General features: G+C 64.2%; 1 protein-coding gene across 29 annotated transcripts in view; it reads right to left on the minus strand.

Annotated features, from left to right (window-relative positions):
* The window catches only part of Kif1a (kinesin family member 1A), a 73,586-nt gene that overhangs the window by 36,174 nt on the left and 19,209 nt on the right, over window positions 1-18,203 (minus strand). For 15 of the 29 annotated variants that reach the window (XM_087210849.1, XM_021247399.2, XM_087210848.1 and 12 more), the window contains 16 exons: window positions 14,410-14,486; window positions 13,446-13,625; window positions 12,919-12,984; window positions 12,456-12,634; window positions 11,462-11,573; window positions 10,147-10,224; window positions 9,603-9,668; window positions 8,892-8,909; window positions 5,849-5,924; window positions 4,507-4,585; window positions 3,820-3,962; window positions 3,417-3,443; window positions 2,236-2,447; window positions 1,173-1,252; window positions 793-868; window positions 97-176 (listed from right to left, as the gene is read on the minus strand). In XM_087210849.1, coding sequence (XP_087066975.1) covers window positions 97-176; window positions 793-868; window positions 1,173-1,252; window positions 2,236-2,447; window positions 3,417-3,443; window positions 3,820-3,962; window positions 4,507-4,585; window positions 5,849-5,924; window positions 8,892-8,909; window positions 9,603-9,668; window positions 10,147-10,224; window positions 11,462-11,573; window positions 12,456-12,634; window positions 12,919-12,984; window positions 13,446-13,625; window positions 14,410-14,486 — 1,549 coding nt within the window. The remainder of the gene's footprint in view (window positions 1-96; window positions 177-792; window positions 869-1,172; window positions 1,253-2,235; window positions 2,448-3,416; window positions 3,444-3,819; window positions 3,963-4,506; window positions 4,586-5,848; window positions 5,925-8,891; window positions 8,910-9,602; window positions 9,669-10,146; window positions 10,225-11,461; window positions 11,574-12,455; window positions 12,635-12,918; window positions 12,985-13,445; window positions 13,626-14,409; window positions 14,487-18,203) is intronic. The other 14 variants (XM_087210866.1, XM_087210865.1, XM_013066919.3 and 11 more) reach the window with 2 other exon arrangements.

Below are 18,203 nucleotides of genomic sequence, written 5' to 3' on the forward strand. Positions count from 1 at the left end.
GGGCACACGGCAGGCAGTAGCTCTTGGTGGGCAGCGAGGGCATCTCCGCCACCCCCGCCCCTCGCCTGCTGGCCTGGAGGAGCGGCTTTGTCCCACCTGGTGATCCCGTCCTTGATGTAGTAGAGGAGGCACTCGGACATCAGCGGGTCCTCGTTCAGGTTGACCAGATGCGGCGTCTGGGGGGACAGGGGGTCAGCTCTGCCCACCCGCCTGACCTCGTCCCAGTCCCGGGCCACCACCAGTCCAGTCCCAGGCCTGGCTTCTCACAACAGCGTCCTCCCTGCCTGGCCAAGTCGACGGGAGACAGGAAAGGAACAGCCCTGCCAGGAAGAGCCTTTGGACCCAGGGCTCTGCACGTGCCCGCCCAAGGAGCAGGCTCACCAGGCGCTGGCTCCAAGCAGCCTGCACCCAGGCCCAGCCACCCTGCTGGCAGGGCTCCTGCGCACACCAGGCAGGGCTGCCACAGCCCTGGGGCACAGGCCCGCACAGCTTGGGTCTGCAGCCCGGGCCTGCTGGCCAGTCTCATCCCAGCCTTGGGGGACCCTGTCCACACGTCACACCTCACCCCATCTGATGTCCCAAAGCCAGCCAGACCTCCTACTGTGAGGACCAGGGGCGGAGTCTCCCTTGCACAGGAAGTCTGGTTGCAAGGGAAGGAGCCCACCCGATGCCTGGCCAGAGCCCTGCCCCATTCCCTTCCTCCCGGCCCCTGACAGCCACCAGGGGCAGTGTGCCCAGAGGCAGTGTCCTGTTCCTGTCAGGGCAGCACCACGGCCCAGGCCCAGCTCCTACCTTTTTGGGAGAGAACACGCCCAGGGTGCCTCCGTCCTCCCGCATGGCCACGCCCATCTCAGCCAGCAGCGCTTCCCTGGGGACAGTAGGGGTCGGCAGGGCTCCGGCACTGGCCTCAGCCCTGCCTGACCGACTGCCTGGGCACCAGGGGGTGGTGACTCTCAGCCTCTTGCCTGGTCGGCCAGCTGTGGCAGCCCCAGGGGGTCATACCCCCACACTCCGCCGACCAGGGGCAGTCCTGCCAGGCCTCTAGGGCAGCGCCACATGGGGCCAGAGAAGGCAGTGGGACCTGAGGCATGGACGCAGCCAATCCAGGAGGCATCCTGCCTGGGCTTCAAACTCCTGGGCTATTCCAGGCCTGTTTCCCTACCAACACTCACCTCTCCATCCGGATGGCTTCTGTCCGACGAAGCTTCTCTTCCCAGGTCTCATTGAGCTCGGCAATGATCTTCTCGGTCTCCTGGGGAGCAAAATGGAGTACAGTGAGGTCCCGGGTGGGGGGTGAAGTGGGGACAGAGGTGTGAGTGCCAGGAAAGGGGCTGCAGACAGCTGGGCCCATCTGGGAGCTGAGACTGAGAGATCAAGGTGATGTCCAAGGACGTGGATCTCACCTGCAGACACCTGAGGACGGGGAAGGCAAAACAAGTCAGGAGGGGAGGAGAGACCCGCACCCCGGAAGACGCTGGTGGTGGGGGCTTCTCTGAGCACTGCTGTCCCCTTTCAGGCCCCGGCCCACGTCTCAGCATAGGGACCATCTGTGTCCTTCCCATTCACATCCAGGGCCCCCCACGCACCCTACGTGGCCCACCCACACCGCAGTGTTCCCCGATCCCTCGTCACTCGGGCCACCTCTCCCGCCAGCCTTGGGCTGGGGCTCTGGGCCCTCCCCTGGGTCTCGCCCCCTCCTGCTCAGTCCTCACTGCGTAGCCACTCGATGACAGCCTGCCACACCTGGTGCTGGGGACCAGGGCACCCCCTTCTCAGCGAGTGCAGCCATGTGGGAGCACACAAGAGTGCTGTGGACGGGCTGCTGGGGCTGCAGGGGAACCCACTCTGCACCCGGGACACCGTGTGGCCCACTTCCGTGAATAAGCACCAGCTGGTGCAATGAACCAACTGTCTCAGCCTGGACATCCTGCCCCGGGGCCGCACGTCCAGGCTCCCAGGCCCGGGGCCCTCCCGGGCACTATCTGCCCAGCAGTTCATCTGCCCATGGGACAGATGTCCTGCAGCCCGACATGTGGACAGGCAAACGATGGGCTGAGGACGGGCCACATGCCAGACACTCCTCCAGCTGCATCCCCTGGCCCTGTGCAGACTGACTGCGTCCGGGGGGGCGAGGTCTGGCCTGACTTCCGGGGTGGAGGCCTCTCTCCTCTAAGCTCACCCCCCTCAGCGCCCGGCACCCCACACACCACAGCACCCTGTCCACCTGGCCCTCACCTTCAGCCTTTCAATGGCCTCCTCACTGCCTGGGGCAAACAGGATGCGCTCGTGAAGGCTGGACACGGAGGCCGCACGGCTAGACAGGGCTGAGAGCGAGGACGAGGGGCTCATGCCCACCAGGGCATTGGTCACTGTGGAGAGAGGGTCAGGGGCTGGACTCAGGGCGGCCTCACCGAGGTTAAGGTTATTGTTCTCAAGGTCGGACAGGTCTAAGGCAGGTGAGGTGGACAGACAGGCGGGAGAGAGAGAGAAGAGAGACACAGTTGGGCAAAGGACAGGTGTGGACCAAGAGAAGGCCAGAAACGCAAACCGGCAGCAGCCTGGCCAGGGCCAGGACAAGCGCATGCAGGGCCTTGCTGTCCCTCACCCTCGGGAATCAGGCCCTCGACCACACTCAATCCCTGCAGCAGCACCCATGGACTCTCTGCACCCTGTGGGCTCCACTCTGCCCTCCCCTGTCCTGGGACCTCCATCTGCAGTGTGCCGGCCGCTCGCAGCTGGGCACCCAAGGGCCTGGAGCTCACAGCATCTCCCAGGCCTTTGTTCTTTCTGCATCCCAGACCCCGCTGTCCCCCTACACCCTCTGAGGTTCAGGGTGGGGCTGCACTAACTATCCGGCCACATGAGCAGACTGGCCCAGAGACCACGTGGAGGAGGAGGGGAGCGGAAGACCTCTGAAGGCGAGGGCGCACCCTGTCCTCACCACCCCGGCCGTGCACCGCGAGGGCGCCCAGCCCCTCCCCCGCAGAAGCAGACACAGAGCAGCAGCCAGCACAGGGCAGCGCCGGGCCTCGGGAGCCAGGGAGCTAGGCAGGACTTGGCAGCACCACTGGGGGCACCCAGACCCTGGTGTGTGCAGACCAGGCCTGGGCGTGGGGCCGCTGGAGAGGTGGCCAGCAGAAGAGGCCTGAGGTAGCAGCCCAGTGCGCGGGCCCTCAGACACCGGCACCCTGACCTTCCCAGGTTACAGGTCTGACTCAGCCACTGTGGGCTGGGAAGGGCCAAAGCGGACCCCATCGTCCTGTGCCTCAGTTTCCCCCACGGATGGGATGAACCCAGAGTGGGGTCACCCATGCCACAGCTCCAAGGAGGGAGCCCAGGACCCCACCCAGCCCGCGCTGCCCTGTGCCCCTGCAGCCAGGCAAAAGCCGTGCGGAGCAGCAGTGGGGAATACACACATTTGGGTCCTCCGGGCACAGTGTTGGCTACAGGGAGGGCAGGCGTGGGGAGAGAGACAGAAACAGAAGAGCAGGCTTGGGTCCAGAGGGTCCTCGCACCCGGCTCTCGGGCGGGTGGCAACAGATAGGTGGCAGGGGTCTTCAGCGTGGGGACAGGGCCCCCAACCCCCAGCACCCATGCCTGCCTTGGGGCCAGCTCCAAACCCGGGCCATGCAGTTCCATCCAGGCCAAGGCCAGAACACTCACCCTCCCACCCATAGGAGGCTCCGCCCAGGAACCAGGGCAGAGACCTGGAACTCCCACTCTGCCTCCCGCAGCCCTGGTCACAGTTGGCAGGCCAGGGCCTGGAGAGGGTGTGACACCCACGGCCACGCCGAGGACGCGACCAGCGAAGACACTCACTCTCCGTGATGTCACCGAGACCCTGGGCGTAGAGCAGGTCCCGAAGCCGGGTCACCTCATCCTTCAGCTCTCGGATCAGCTTGTTGTTGGGGTCCTCGTTGATGACGGCATTACAGCGGATCTGCTTGGCGCGGTCAGCGTACCTGGGCAGCCACGGGAGGTGTGGGCTGAGGGCAGGTCTGTGCCCGGGCCCCAGCATGCCCAGAGCCCAGCCTGGCACTGTGAGAAATCACCCCGACACAGCCACTGTGGATGGCCGCTGAGACCACTGACCAGGGAGGACTTCCGGAGGGGCCACCCAACCCGCCTCACTGGTACACTCCAGGAGACTGAGGCCCAGGTATGTGCAGACATGAGACATGCACCCAGAGAGGCCACTGAGCCCAACAGCTACGCATCTGCCTGTCCCCACCCAGGGTCCCCAAGCCCCACCCATTCCTCCTCAGCCCCCCCAAAAGTCCCTGCTCCCATGGCCAGCAGCACAGCTCTCCACCCCGGTCCCACAGGGCGCTGGGCCACCTCAGTCCCAGAGGGCACCCAAAGGGTGGTGGGGACAGAATGGCCCATGAAGCTTGGGAGCCCCACAACGTCACCTCCAGCCTCAGGGTACTGGTGAACCCCCAGAGGCAGCCCCCCCAGCCTGCCCACTCCCTTCCTCGGGGTGTACAGGGTCCCCGCAGAACACACCTCAGCGTGCTGAGGGTCTCATCGTAGTTGATATCTGCAGGACTCAGGGCTGCCACCATAGCCGTCCTCGAGTTGCCACCTGTGGGAAGACCACCAGCCTGTGCCGGGGGAGCACCCAGCCTCGGCTCTGGGTCTCCTCACCTCCATCCTACCTGCACTCAGAGTCGGGACTCTGAGCCCAGAGAGGAAACTGAGTCACAGGCCACCCAGGGGACAGACAGCAGCGGGGCTGCCTTCCCTGGCCGCCCCTCAGGGCGCCTCCGTCATTTCCCCTCTGCGTTTGTTCCCCTCACATCTGAGACCACCCCTTCCCTGCAGCAAAGCAGCAAACCCTGGAGGGTTTCATGGAATTTCCCCCAGGACAAAGGCCACTCTGCTTCATACGGGTCCACGCGCCTCCGTCCCTCATCGGAACGTCTTTCTCAGCACTTAACGCCAGCTTCCTGGCCCAGGAGCTGCGCTGTGGGGACACCGATGTCTTCACTTCTCTCTGGAGCAGTGGCAGTCCCCATAGGGTCCCCGCTGAGCCCACCCTGGCCCTCAGGAGCCACCTGAGAGCCCCAAGTTGGGACAGCTGGTTTGCCTGCTCCATCTCCAGGCCCTGTGTCCTCGGGCCCTGGCCCCTGGGGCGTGGCTCCCTGTGAGTCCCTGCAGGGACTGTGAGCTGACAGTGTGAAGGGCCTGGGCAGGACCATACAGGTGCCAAGGTGGGTTCTATGGGGGTCTCTCCCTGTCCCCACCCTGGGGGGAAGCCTCTCCCCAGGCCGCTTCTCAGGGAAAGAAAGGGGCACACGTTCCTGTGACTCCACTGTCCCTTCTCGGTGGGCACGTGGCCTGGGAGCCTCCTCTTGTGAGGCCCACGTGGGGACTGGCCTGGCTGGGTGCGGGGTGCAGTCATTCGGCCAAGAGGTCGGGGACCCCCAGGCGTTCAGCCTGGGCCTCAGCTGTGCATCGGCCTCTGCAGCTCTAACCGGAAAGGGAGCACCCTGAGGACCCTGGGGAGGGGCGGGGTCCAAGGAAGGCACTGGGCCCAGTTTAGTCCTCAGCTCCCTGTCTATCGCAGTGTCCAGAACCAGGCGAGGAGGGGACTACAGCAGCCCCTCGAAACCCAGTGGGCAAGTGGGGCTCTCCGGAGCCATGGAGCCCCAGGTCCCCTGCTGCTGGTGGGGACACGAGAGCCAGAGAAGGTTGGGCATGTACTCTGCATGTCACGCCGCCCTCACAAAGAAGAGCTGGGCCCAGGTGTGTGCAGACAGTGCTGGCCAGAAAGTGTGGGGTTCCCTGCACTGGGCACCCCCAGGCAGGAAGATGGACCCTGAGACAGGTGGGCCTCTAGTCTCACCCAGGTTTTCCCGGAGCAGCCAGGTCAGCACAGAGTCTCGGTAGGGGATGAAATCCGTCTTCTTCTTCTTCTTGTTCTGTGGGGACAGCCAAGGAAGGTCAGCCTGTCCTGCCGGAGGGCTGGGCGGGGCCGGGAGGGGCCAGCTAGCCTGCCTTTCCTCACCCTGGACCCCAGGGCGCCACCCACTGCTGGGCCTCCACTCTGGGCTGGAGTCAGGGACGCGCTGGCCACCTGTTTCCTCCCTCACCTGCGAGCTGCGCCACGCTCAGCAGTGCTGGTGTCACAGCCAGCACAGCCCCTCTGCTGTGGGGGGACCGAGCGGAGCCCATCACCCCCACCTTGAGCCCATCAGCTGCTTCTCTTGACCAAAGGGAAAAGGCCCAGCAGGAGTGCGGCGCCCAGGCCCTTGGCTCTGCCAGCGCCTCCAGCCCTCTCCCCTTCCACACCGAGTCTGTCCGCCCTCTGGCCTCAATGCCTCCCTAGCAGTCTGTCCCCACCGCTGCCCTTGGCACGAGCACCCCTTCCGCCTGTCCCCTCCGTGGCCCTGTATTCCTTCTAACTGCAAATAGGGATGCCATGCCAGGTAACGGCTGCCAGGATGCTTCCTCCGCACACTCAGGACGAGCCCGACTCCACTCACCGTGGACGTCGGTCACTTTGATGTGTGCACACCTACGGCCAGCAGACGTGGCCCCTGCAGGAGCCCACAGTGGGGAGGCCACACAGCACCACATCCAGGTGGCTCTGAGCACGAACAGATGCGTCCTTGTTCTCTGGGGTGATCCCAGGAGCCCCTCCTGTTCACAGGGGGCATCAAGTCCCACAAGCTCGTGACACTGTCAAAGGGCTGTCGCCAGTGCCGCACTGGCTTCTCTGTGAGCAGGGCTCTGGGGGCCCGGCTCCTGCATGTTCAGTGCTTTCTGTTTTTCTCTTGGAAGTTGGTAGGGGAAAAACTGCTTCTACTTTGCACTTTGACTATTTAGTTTCTGAGGGTGACTCTGCCTGTGTCGTGTTCTTGTTTCCACAGCGAATGCCCTGCACACTCAGCCCCGTCGGTAAGGGTTCAGTGTCTGCCCTAGTGCCTCTCATTCTGCCTGCAACCCCCAGAACCACCCAGTGCCCCCTTCCCTACCCTCCCAGCCTCCACTGCCGCCCTGGCTCTCCGTTCCGACTGCCTCCTGGCCACCTCAGTCCCCGTCTCCTCCTCATGCGGCACCCAAGCACCTTTAAGCTCAGATTGGCCTCTCGGAGCACTGCTCAGCCCCATCCTCTGCTTCTTGTTAAACCGCCCTCAGCAGCGGCCCTAGGCCATGCACCCCGGATCACCTTCTGGCCCTGTCCCATCGCCTACGTGCCCCAGGCCTCCTGTGCCCTTCCTCCAACAGCTCACACAGCTTTCAAAGCCCAAAGGCAGCTGCTGCCGCAGCCCCTCACAGGGCACCCACGTCTCCCATGTCGCCCCCAGCCCTAAGCAGCCCTCACTGTCCCGCAGTGCTCCCGGAGTTCCCCACACGGCTCCCCAACTCCACACTGGCCTCTCAGCCCCTCACAGGTGCCCCTGGCCATCATGTGGCTGCGCTTCTCCATCTTCCCACACCACCTCTCGAGTTTCCCCAGATGTCCTCACCTCGTTCCCTTCCCCCTCCTCACAGCGCCCCAAGTGCCTCCTACAGCTCCCTAAACTTTGTCACCGTTCGTCACCACACCTCCGCCACAGACCGCACGCAGTTCCCTGCACCGTCCTCCCCGTGACCTTCGCTCCCTTCCACTCCGACGCAGTTCTCTGCGGAGTGACACGGCCCGTCTTTCCCGTGGCTGCGCCCGCACCCTCCCGGAGCGTGTCCTGCATTCCCATGTCCTGCACACAGTCCCTCACTCGGCTCTCTCCGCTCCCCGGTGCTCACCCGTCTTCACCGTGCTGCGCACGCCGCAGCCCACACACGGCCCCGTGTGGCAGCTCAGGCTCCCACAGCTGCGCACCTGGCTCCTCACAGTCGCTCCCAGTTCCTGCACCGCCGCAGCACTGCACACCTCTCACGGCTCCAAGCCCACTCAGCTCCTGACAGCACCCGACGTCCCACACAGCTCCGTGCACGGTTCTCAGCCTTCGTCCCCACGCCCACAGGTCCTCACGGGCCGTGCTCCTCCCGGCTCCAACAGCCCACCACGGCTCTTCAGCACTGCCCCGGGCCGCTCACAGGTCCGCAGACACGAACCCTCCACGGGCTTTCCTCACCGCCCCCCCACGGCTCACCAGCCCACGCTCACTCGGCCCTGACTCCCTCGCACCGTCCTCCCAGGCCGGGGCCGCATCAGCTGGCTGGCGCGGGCTCCCCACATTCCCGCCACGCAGCTCCTCCTCCCCCAGGCCTCTCCACGCATCTCTCGCGCAGTTCCCCTCGTGCTTCCTCACACTCCCCAGTCTACCAGTGCTGCAGCTGCCCAGCTTCCCACTTCCCTCTCACGTCCCGCTTCCCCCTGCTCCTCACACACGTCCCGGTCTACCACAGTGCTGCACAGCCGTCCACAGGCCCCGAATCCCTCTCGTGCAACTCCCACTTCCCAGGGCTCTTCACACACCACCCAGAATGCTCCTCACACAGCCCTACACACCTCCACGCACCTCCATGCACACTTCTTGTTTCTTCTGCAGCTCCCCACATGTACCAGCTCTCCCACCACCACACAGCACATCAGCTCTTCCAGCACACGGAAGAGCTGCCCAGCCGCTGCCCCTGCCTGGCCGGCTCCCGTCCACTCTCAGGTCTTCGCTGGAGGCCACCTCCTCTACAAAGCCTTCCCATCTACTCAGACTGTCTCACTTATGGTCACGTTGGTAACCGTTTTTTCCTCACAGAATCCATTCCGATTTGTAGCTGTGTGTTTCCCTTCTCCGTTCCATGTCTGCTGTCTACGCTATCCCCACACCTGCACTGAGGAAACAGAAGACTGCACCGTCCCCAGAGCAAGCTCAGCACTGGGGGACTGGGCCGAGGGGACCCTCTCCCTGCCCTCTCCCTCAGGATTAAACGAAGCAGCTCACCTTATTGGGTCCAGAGTCCTGAAAACAAAAGGACAGAGAGAGTCTGAGGCCTTGCAGTGAGTCGGGCCCAGGGTATGGGGTGGGGGATAACAAGCTGGCTCAAAAAGACAGGAGAGTGCAGAGGCCTGGGCATGTGCCAGGTGTCCACCACTCACCGCCCAGCCGTGCTGGCCACCCTCAGCCCGTCCTTGAGGCGGGTCAAATGACAGTGTAACCTCTCAGGCTGCTGTCATCCGGCACCCCCAAACCCCAGAGTTTCAGAGCAGGGGGGCTGCAGAGCGTCATCCCTTCCTGGCCTGCAGCCTGGCGTCGTGTTCCATGGCAATGCCGCCTGTCCTCCAGGCCCATCTTGCCCAACCCTCCCTCTGAGGACTGCGCCCCTGCAAGGGGGCCTGGACTGGGCCAGTGAAAGTCAGAGCCGACCACACACTGCTCACCATGGCCCATGGCGACCTTCAAAAGAGCCTCATGAGGAAGGCGCGCATCTTCATTTTACAGGTGGGGAAACTGAGGTTTCAGGGAGTACAGACCACTACTCCACCTTGAGCCTCACGATGCTCCCTTCGGCAGGCTTTCCTGTGCACCCAGCCCCCTCACCAGAGATGGTGCCTGGGACCAGGGATGACAGGCCCTGGCATCTTCCTCGGAGAGGAAAGGCCTCCTCCCCAGTCCAGCCCACCAACCCTGCTCTAGAGGCCTGAGCCTACGCACCATTTCTGCCAGGGCGGAGATGACTTTCCCCAGTGTGGTCAAGGACTTGTTGATGTTGGCGCCCTCCTGTATGTGGAAAGGGTGGTCAAGGTCAGGAGGCATCAGGAGGCATCAGGGCCCTCTGGCTCAGTGTGGTCTCCTGGGCCCACCCAGCACGTCTCTTCGGCTCCGTGGGCATCCTAGCAACACGCTGCCAGTCCCCATCTAGTGCAACTTCCAGTGCTCCTTCCCAGCCACAGGGCACAGCAGGGACCAAAGACAGGTACAGGAAACTGAAACTGCCCCTTCCTGTTCCCAGGGGGGACACTGGCCAGCTGGAGGCCTGCATTCCTTCTGGGCCGTGTGAGGCCGGGGAGGGCCCTGCAGGGGGAGTGTCCGGCCAGGCCTTGGTCCTTATTCACCTTAGCCAGTGCCCCTGCCCTCCCTGCTCGGGCTTGCTCTCACACATGGCCTGGCCACTCCAGCCCGAGCACTGCCCCCTGCTCAGCCCACCCTGGCCTCACCAGCAGCCCACGTTCAGGAGGGGCCTGGTGCCCAACCCTACCTTGAGGCGTGTGCCCTTGGCCCCGGTGGAGTCAGCCCGCTCGCTGCCAGCCAGGTCCACCAGGCTGATCTTGCTCACCTGGAAAGGCAGATGCACGAGGCTGCTGCAGGGTGTCCTGGTCCCTCAGGGACAGCCGCAGAGGCCACTGTGCAGCCACAGCCAGGCCCCTCCTCTAGAGTCTATCTCTTACCATTCTTTCTGTGCCAAATGCCATGCACTTTCACACCTGGCCGCTGCTCATGTAACAGGACAGGACTCTGCATGCGCCCGTGCTGTGTGACCTGTTACTACCGCCCCTTCCACAGACGGCTCTCCAGAGGGCCTGGCTACTGCCCGGCTGCCCCAAGGACCCGCAGAGGTGGCCATGTGCACCCTGGGAGGCTCAGCCCCTCCAAGCCAAGGGACATTGAACAGGCCATGGACATAGTGGGACCCCAGGGGTCCCAGCTGACCTGGCTCCAGCTGGCCACTCCCCAGTGGCCCCCAGGCCCTCCCCAGTCTTCCTGAACCTCCCCTCCTTGCTCACGGGGACACAGTCAGGACGATGGCACCAGGCTGAGGTGGCTGGGACCGCACCCGCCCACAGTGCAGATCCCAGGTGCAGCCCAGGGAGCTTCCACCCTGGAAGGTGGACGAGAGGACAGCGTGAACCCCATCACCCCTGGCTTGTGGGGGTGGGAGAAGAGAGCGACAGAGAGGCATGGCCACAGACAAGAGGCTCAGTGCCCCTGTGCTGACCCTTTGAGAGCCCACAGGCTGCTGTGTGGGAGGAAAGCCCTGCCCCATCCACCAGCACGCCAGGGCGCTGGGCAGATGTGGCAGGGCTGTGCCCTCTAGCACAGGGAGCCCTTGTGCCTGGAGATGCCAGCGCCCACCGGAGGCCCTGCTCCTAGTGCAGGGCCCCAGAGGGCGGGGACCACCGCCCTACCAGCCTGCACCAGGGCCACGGACGCTGACGGACACTCACATAACCTGCCACTCGGCTGTGCTGCACCACCAGGGATGCCGCCTCAGCCCAGTCCTGTAGACTCGGGGCGCTCAGGGGGCAGCCCACGGCGGGACAGAGGGGCTGGACCCTGGGTCCCAAGGCCTTCCATTCCTGGGCGGCCCCACACATGGAGATGAGGTGTCCCTACAGGTCTGGCCACCCCACACGGCCAGTCAGGGCCAGAGATGGCAGCACCGGCCTGGCCTGAGGATGCTGCCCATACCCCATGAGCTGGTGTTTGGTTTGCTACCCTCGACCAGCTAACCCACCCCCACCCCGACCGTGGCTCTCCCTCGGTAGCCGTGCCCCGTGGCTCCCCACGCTCACCTTCTCTGTGGTGATGTTGGTCTCTGCATCATGACGCTTCTGGGTGAAGATGATGTTGAAGACAGCATGGGAGCGGCTGCTGGTCTCATTCATGTTTGTGGCTGCCACAGTCCTGAGAACAGGAAGCCACCCGGGTCACTGCTTGTCCCACAGTCAGCGCCAGCGTTGCTGGTGGTGCCAACTCATGAACCAGGTCAGTGGGCCTCACAGCCCTGGCCTCGGGGCTGCTCTGCCCGGCCTGGGGATGTCTGTGCCTCCTCCTACCGGGCTCCAGCCCCGGCCCCGCCAGCCCACCAATGAGGCCCTCCCGCTGCAGGTGACTTAGTCAGGAGCACGGTGACCTAGAGGACAAGCCCTGAGGAGCCTGGGTCGGTCATGATGCTGCCCAGCCTGCCAGGGTCCTCAGAGGAATCTGCCCAAGACTCAGTCCACTGTGTGTGGCCCAGGGCCTGCCCGGGGTACCGAGGGTCAGAGAGACCCCACCAGGAAGAATGTCCCTCCGCTGCCAGAGTGGTTTAGAACCCCCTACGACTCAGGAGCTTGGGCTGGCATGGACAATCACCTTGCCCTCCCTGGAGTCCCTGGGTAGCAGAGAGTGGGACAACTGTTACTGTGACAACTACAGCACCCCAGGAAGGAGGTCCAAGGCAGCAGTGGCCGCCTCCCCGCCAACTGGCCCTCACGTCACTGGCCCCTGGGCCTGGAAGATCCGCTGCCCTTGGGGATCAAGAGGGGCCCCACAGGAGGCAGCTGCTGCTGACCCTGCTTCCCCCCCACAGCAGAGGGCACGCCCCTTGGAGGAGCAGCTTGGATGTGGTGACAGTGACCCCTACACAGGGGGAGCCCAGGGCCTCTCAGGCTGGCACATGCCTCACTGGCTTCACGCCTCAGGCCCACACCTTCTTGGGGGCAGCCAGACCTATCGGGAGACCCGCAGACCCTCCAAGAACCATGCCAGTGGAGAGCAGAGAGTTGGGAGGTTGGCCCCACTCACCTGGCCTTGTTCCCTGAGTCCATGAGGTCCTGGATGTCATTGTAGGAGGTGACAGCCAGCTTGGAGAGGTCCTCCACGTAGGGCCCCAGCAAGGGGTGCTCCCTCACGCGCAGGTTGCCCTTGTTTTTGGGGTTCAGAAGGTCGCGGACACGCTCACAGTAGATCTCCATGTAGCTGACCTGCAGGGAAGGGGCCATCAGGGCTGGCTGGGAGGCCCACAGCTGCCGCTGGTGGGCTCCCCATGAGCGTGGGTGTCAGCATATGGCTGCCCGCCTGGCCCTCCCCTGGGACTCGCCCGGCAGCCTCTGCCCCTGTGGTCACACCAGGCCACACGGCTCAGAGGCACGCTGGTGCAGGGCAGGCACTCAGCCCAGGCCAGCCCTGTGGCCCTGTGCCCCTGAGTCCCACACAGTGGGCCGGCCGGCCCTCGTGGGGCCGTGTGAGGACAGGCAGGGGTACCAACCTCCACAGAGTAGGACATGTTGTTGTTGGTCGTGTCATTGATCCGAGAGAAGAGGTCTTCACAGAGCTGCGGGGACAGGGCGCACGGTGGGTGGGTGAGTGAGGGCTGGGCCTCCTGGAGCCTCGCCCTGCAGCGCTGTGGGCACCCAGGCCCCAGCACACCCTCTCGGCGCAGGTGCTACACAGAGGTGCTAGGAAAGGCTGCAGCCAGGGACCAGGTCCTGAACCCTGAGGAGCGTCTGCTGTTGCCCTGTCCTTATCGGCACGGGGCTGAGGCCAGGTCCCGTGAGGACCCCACGTCCGTCCTTCTTTGGGCAGGCAGAGGGCTGAGTGCAGAAAAGCTCAGGGGTGGGGAGGGCAGGGCCCCAGCAGCGTCCAAGAAGCTGCCTGTGACTCAGTGCTGGGTCATCCCAGGCTCCTGACTCGACTTCCCATCCCAGCCCTCACAGCCCCCAAAGAACTGAGCCAGCCTGTGCAGGCCCAGCCCCTGCAGCCACCCCAGTGGCTCTGCCTCGCCCTGCCACATGCCTGGGGGATGATGCCCTGCTGGTCCTTCTCCTGCTTGCCCATCATGGTGTAGGACTTGCCGGCACCCGTCTGCCCGTAGGCAAAGATGCACACATTGTAGCCCTCGAAGGCGTGCTGCAGCATCTCCTCCCCGATGTCACAGTACACCTGCTTCTGCGAGGCGTAGTTGATGTCCTCGGGCTGGAGGCAGGAGAGGTATGGCTGCAGGAGGCTGTGTGCACCCCAGCTGGGCCCCAGCCCCCAGGTCTGTGCAGCCTGGGCTGGGGGCTCCGGGCCCAGCTGGCCGCACAGCACAGTGCTGCCCAAGGAGGTGGGTCACCAGCGCAGGATGAGGAGCAACTGGAGAGGGCAGGGGCTGCCAGGAGAGGGGCAGCATGGCACCGGCCAGGGCAGCAGTGGCAGGGATGGCGACCGCCAGGGCTGCAGAGGAGGCGGGCCAGCGGCCAGGGACCCACAAGCCGGGCGCTGGTGTCGGGACGCTATCCTGAGGGCTGGGGCCCTGTAGGCAGAGGCTCAGCCTGGCCCCAGGCAGGGTCGCCCTGGAAGGAGGTCAGACTAGACAGAAGGCAGAAGTGGGGGGCCAGGTGCACAGAGATGTGCGGGTGTCGCAGGAGTTTGATGGGCAGCGCTGGGTGCTTCCAGAAGGACCCACGGAGAGGTGGGCAGGGCAGGGGTCGGGGGGCACTGGATGTGGGGTGGGAGGGCACCCCTGGGCTCAGCTGTGGGCTTCTCTGAGTTCAGGGTGTCGGGTAAGTGGGGATCCCAGCTGGCAAGTGGACACACACACCCCAAGCCTGGCAGCAAGCGTGCCAGCTCCAGGTGACCCTCCAGGAAACAGGGTGGCCCGACCCCACTCGGAGGGCAGCATGTGGCTCAGGGAGCCCAAGGCCTCGGGAGGGACATGCAGTGGGCGGGGCTGAGCTGGCACCGCAATGCCAGCCTGCCTGCCCAAGCCCTGGCTCACCGAGGTGTGCGACCAGTAGGAGTAGTCGAAGCTGAAGCTCTTGGGCGTCTCCTTGGGCTGCTTAGGGTTGATGATGGCTGCAGGTAGGGGACAAGGTGAGGCAGTTAGTGCTATGCTGGGGGCCAGCCAGAGTCTGCACTCTGAGGCAGGAAGTCGGGTCCTCAGAGGTCTCTGCCTCCAGGCAAGCCCAACCAACCAGCTGGAGGGGACCTGAGCTACACTTCCAGGCGGGTGGGTTGTTTCTGCCCCTCTCTTTGTGGTGGACCCTGCTGCCCACAGATGCCCAATGCCATTGCCAGGCTGGGCCAGCAGAGCCTTGCTCTCCAGCTGAGCTGAGTCTGACCAGGTCACTCCTTCCTGAAAGCACGGAGTCAAACCACAAGCCACACCCTGCCCCATCTCTGGGGTCCACAGCCACCCCTCTCTGGAAAGCCCAGTGCCCCTGGGAGCCAGTGGGAGGGCACAGGTAACAGGCCTGTCCTCAGGGCAGGGGGGCTCCCGTCCATGCTGCCCCCAGGAGTGGGCGGGCAGGAGAGCAGCAGAGTGCCCCGGCCCTGGCTGGGACCTGGGGACAGTGTCATCCATGAGGCCAGAACTTGAGAGCAGATGAGGACACACGGCAGGAAAGACAACCCCTACCCAAGTGCAGCCACACAGGGTCTCCACAGGGTGGTGGAGCTCAGGTCACAGCACCTGCCTTTGTCCATTTGCCTCCTCACCCCTGCACTGCAAGCCAGGGTCCCAGCCCTGCCCGGCCCACCCAGCTCGACAGGCCTGCGCCCACAGCCAGGCTCTGGCCCCTTGTCTGGCACCTGCCCATTGGGTGGACTGGCTGTCATCGTACTCCCAGAGGCAGGGCCTCCCGCAGGTGGTCCCCCTGCTGGGTGGGGAGGGGTTGCAGGCTCAAGCTGCAAGTGGCCCGTGGGGAGTCCCTCAGGCCTGGTGCCTTCCTGTCCCCTTCCCAACCCCAGATCAGGGGTTCTGTGGGTGGCTGGAAATACCCTCAATCATTACAGACAGGGTCCCAAGCTCCACAGAGGAAACAGCCCCCTCCAGGTCACACTGGAACCCAGTGTCCCCGGGTCTGGCTTTCTACCTGCACCTCCCACCCTCAGGGGGCCTGTGAAGGCCTGGGGTGGGCGGGGCCACTTCCCACTGAGACAGTGGCTCTGCTGTGGTGGGGTCCTGAGGGGAGTGCTTCCCTCACTGAGCCCCTGGCTGCCCCGGCAAAAGTTCCAGCAGTGCGGCAGGAGAAATCAGGCCTCTCGACAGGCCACACCCCAAGGCCCCCACCCCTTCCCACCCTGCTGCAGCCATGCCCAGAGCTGGGGGCCTGCCAGGGAAAGACACACAAAGGAGGCCTTCGCAGGATGGCCACCAGAGGGAAGGACGGCGGAGACAGGCCAGGCATTGTTCACCGGTGGGAAATGAACTTGACTGAGCAACTTTCCTGGAATCCCAATGTCCCCTGCAGCCAGGGGCACGCACAGCAGGGAAGTGTGAAGCTGCTGCCCAGCAACAGAGCCTGCGAGGATACGGCCATGTCCCCGGAATCCCCATGAAGGTGGCGTCTGGAGGTGAGACCTCGGCAGGTGACAGGGCTGGAAGAAGCCACAAGGGTGCGGCCCTCACAGGGAATTGTGGGTTAACAGGAAGAAGACGAGACCAGAGCACCCCATTCAAGGACACGGTGAGACACGGCCATGTGCAGGCTGGGACCGGGCCCCATTAGCACTGGTGCCTGTGGTCCCTGGGCCTCAGGCTTTAGCCACCAGACCAGGAGAGACACCTGTCTGCGCTAGAAGGCAGCCTGAGGGACACTGCGCTGCAGCCCAGACACCTGGTCTCCACCCCTGGCCTCCAGGCTGTGGGGCACACGCTCTGTCATCGCCGGCCACTCAGTGTGTCACTTATTACAGCGCCATCTCCCTGCCATGCTGGCCTGGCTCCTGCACAGCACGAGTGGGTCCAGTCTTGGCGGTGACGGCACTCGACAGCACCCAGGCTCCAGGTCCCTGTCTGCAAAGCGGAGGCAGGGACCGGGCACCCTTGTCCCTGGGGTTTACCTGTGCAGCTAAGGGCTCAGAAGTGACCAGAATCAGGGGAGAATCCTGCAGCACAGACGGGGACACCAAGGCCACCAGCCAAGGGCCCCAACAAGAGAACTGAGAGCAGAGCGGCCCCACCACCAGCCAGCACCCAGACCTGCAGGGATGGGCTTCTAGGAGTACAAGAGTCTGCCTTCTGTGAGCAAGGGCGGGGCTGCAGAGAGGGGCCGGCGCGGCCACTGCTGATGTCCGGAACAGCACCGGGTCCATGGCAAGAGCACCATGGCAACCCGGCCGGCGTGGGACTGCCGGGCACGGGGCTTCCCACCGAGAGCAAAGGTTACAGGACCACGGCCCTCGAGGTGCCACAGGGCGCCCCTAGCACACCCAACCCTTAGTAGGCCTGGGGACACCCTGCCTGCTGATCAGAGGCCCCTGCCCCAGGCAGCCTCTGCGGTCCAGGGCCCCAGGCCAGGGGCTTCGCAGGGCCAGCATCCACGGGTGGGCAAGGCACTGCTGTCTTCCTGTACCCAGGACCAGGAGACGACTGGTGCTGACTGCTTGTGACACAGCACAGGACCCAGGCGCACGCAGAGCCCAGCCAGCCCCACACCGGGGCAGCAGCTGGTTCTCACCCTAAGGCTTCGAGCTTCGGGTGGACATCTGCCTGGACAGACAGCCCAGATATAGGCAGGGATTGCAGAGGACCTCAAAGCAAGCTTGAGCCAGGCCAGTGGCTCCCCATGGTACGAGGCCGAGGAGTTGGGCACAGGGGCCACTGGGTCCCCACCATGACTGCTCCCTGCCCTGGTGCTGGGCCCCTGCCGTGCCTACCTTGTGAGCCGACCTCTGGGGTACGTGTCTGCTACCAGTTAATAACCGCCGTTTCTACTGGAGCACAGAGCCAGGAGGAGGCTCAGAAGCCTGTCCCCTTTCTCCCCGCTGTGGCAGGCAAGTCCTGCTGCTCAGGAGACCCTGTAGGGCAGGCCCATCTTCTGGGCCACTAGACATTGCCATCTTCACTTCCTGGTCCCGTTCCTCACGTTTGGGCCAGGCCTCCTGAGGTTGGAGGTCTGGGTGGCTCACAAGGAGAAGCACAATGGGAAAAGCTAGGGCAGGAACTGTGTGTGCTAAGTTAAACAGTGTGTCCTCACAACCGTGCACTCCCAGGAATCTCAGAGTGTGGCTTTATCTGGAAACAGGTATTTAAAGATGTAGTCAAAGCACGCAGGGTGGCACGTGCCTATAATCCCAGCACTCAGAGGCTGAGGAGGGGGATCACATGTCCAAGCCTGACGGCAGCTTAGCAACTTAGCAAACCCGTCTCAAAATAAAGAATAAAAAGAAGGCTGAAGATGTAGCTCAGTGCAAAGGCCCTGGGTTTGATCTCTAGTACCACAAAAAAACCCAGATGTGGTCATCTGTTAACATGAGGCCATACTGGCCTCAGGTGGAATCCAGGTCCCTTCCAGGAGGCCACATAGAAATGCAGACACAGATAGCAGAGGAGGCAGAGAGGGGCAGAGTGGCCACAGCCTGGCTGGCTGGCGACCACCAAAAGTCAGCCGAGGCAGGGAAGGTCTCCTCAGGCCCTCGGCAGGGGTGGCCCTACACACGCCTGACGTCTGCCTTCTGGGCCTGGCACACTGAGAGCTTCTTGTCTGAAGCAATCTGTTAGGACAGCCCCAGAACGCAGCAGGCCCGGGCCACGTTGAGTGTCTGGCCAAGGGCACAGGGCCAGGGGCA

Source organism: Heterocephalus glaber, unplaced genomic scaffold, assembly GCF_053883595.1.
Source record: "Heterocephalus glaber isolate CG9 unplaced genomic scaffold, H.glaber_assembly_v1.0 deba00001226, whole genome shotgun sequence".
NCBI classification, from domain to species: domain Eukaryota; kingdom Metazoa; phylum Chordata; class Mammalia; order Rodentia; family Bathyergidae; genus Heterocephalus; species Heterocephalus glaber.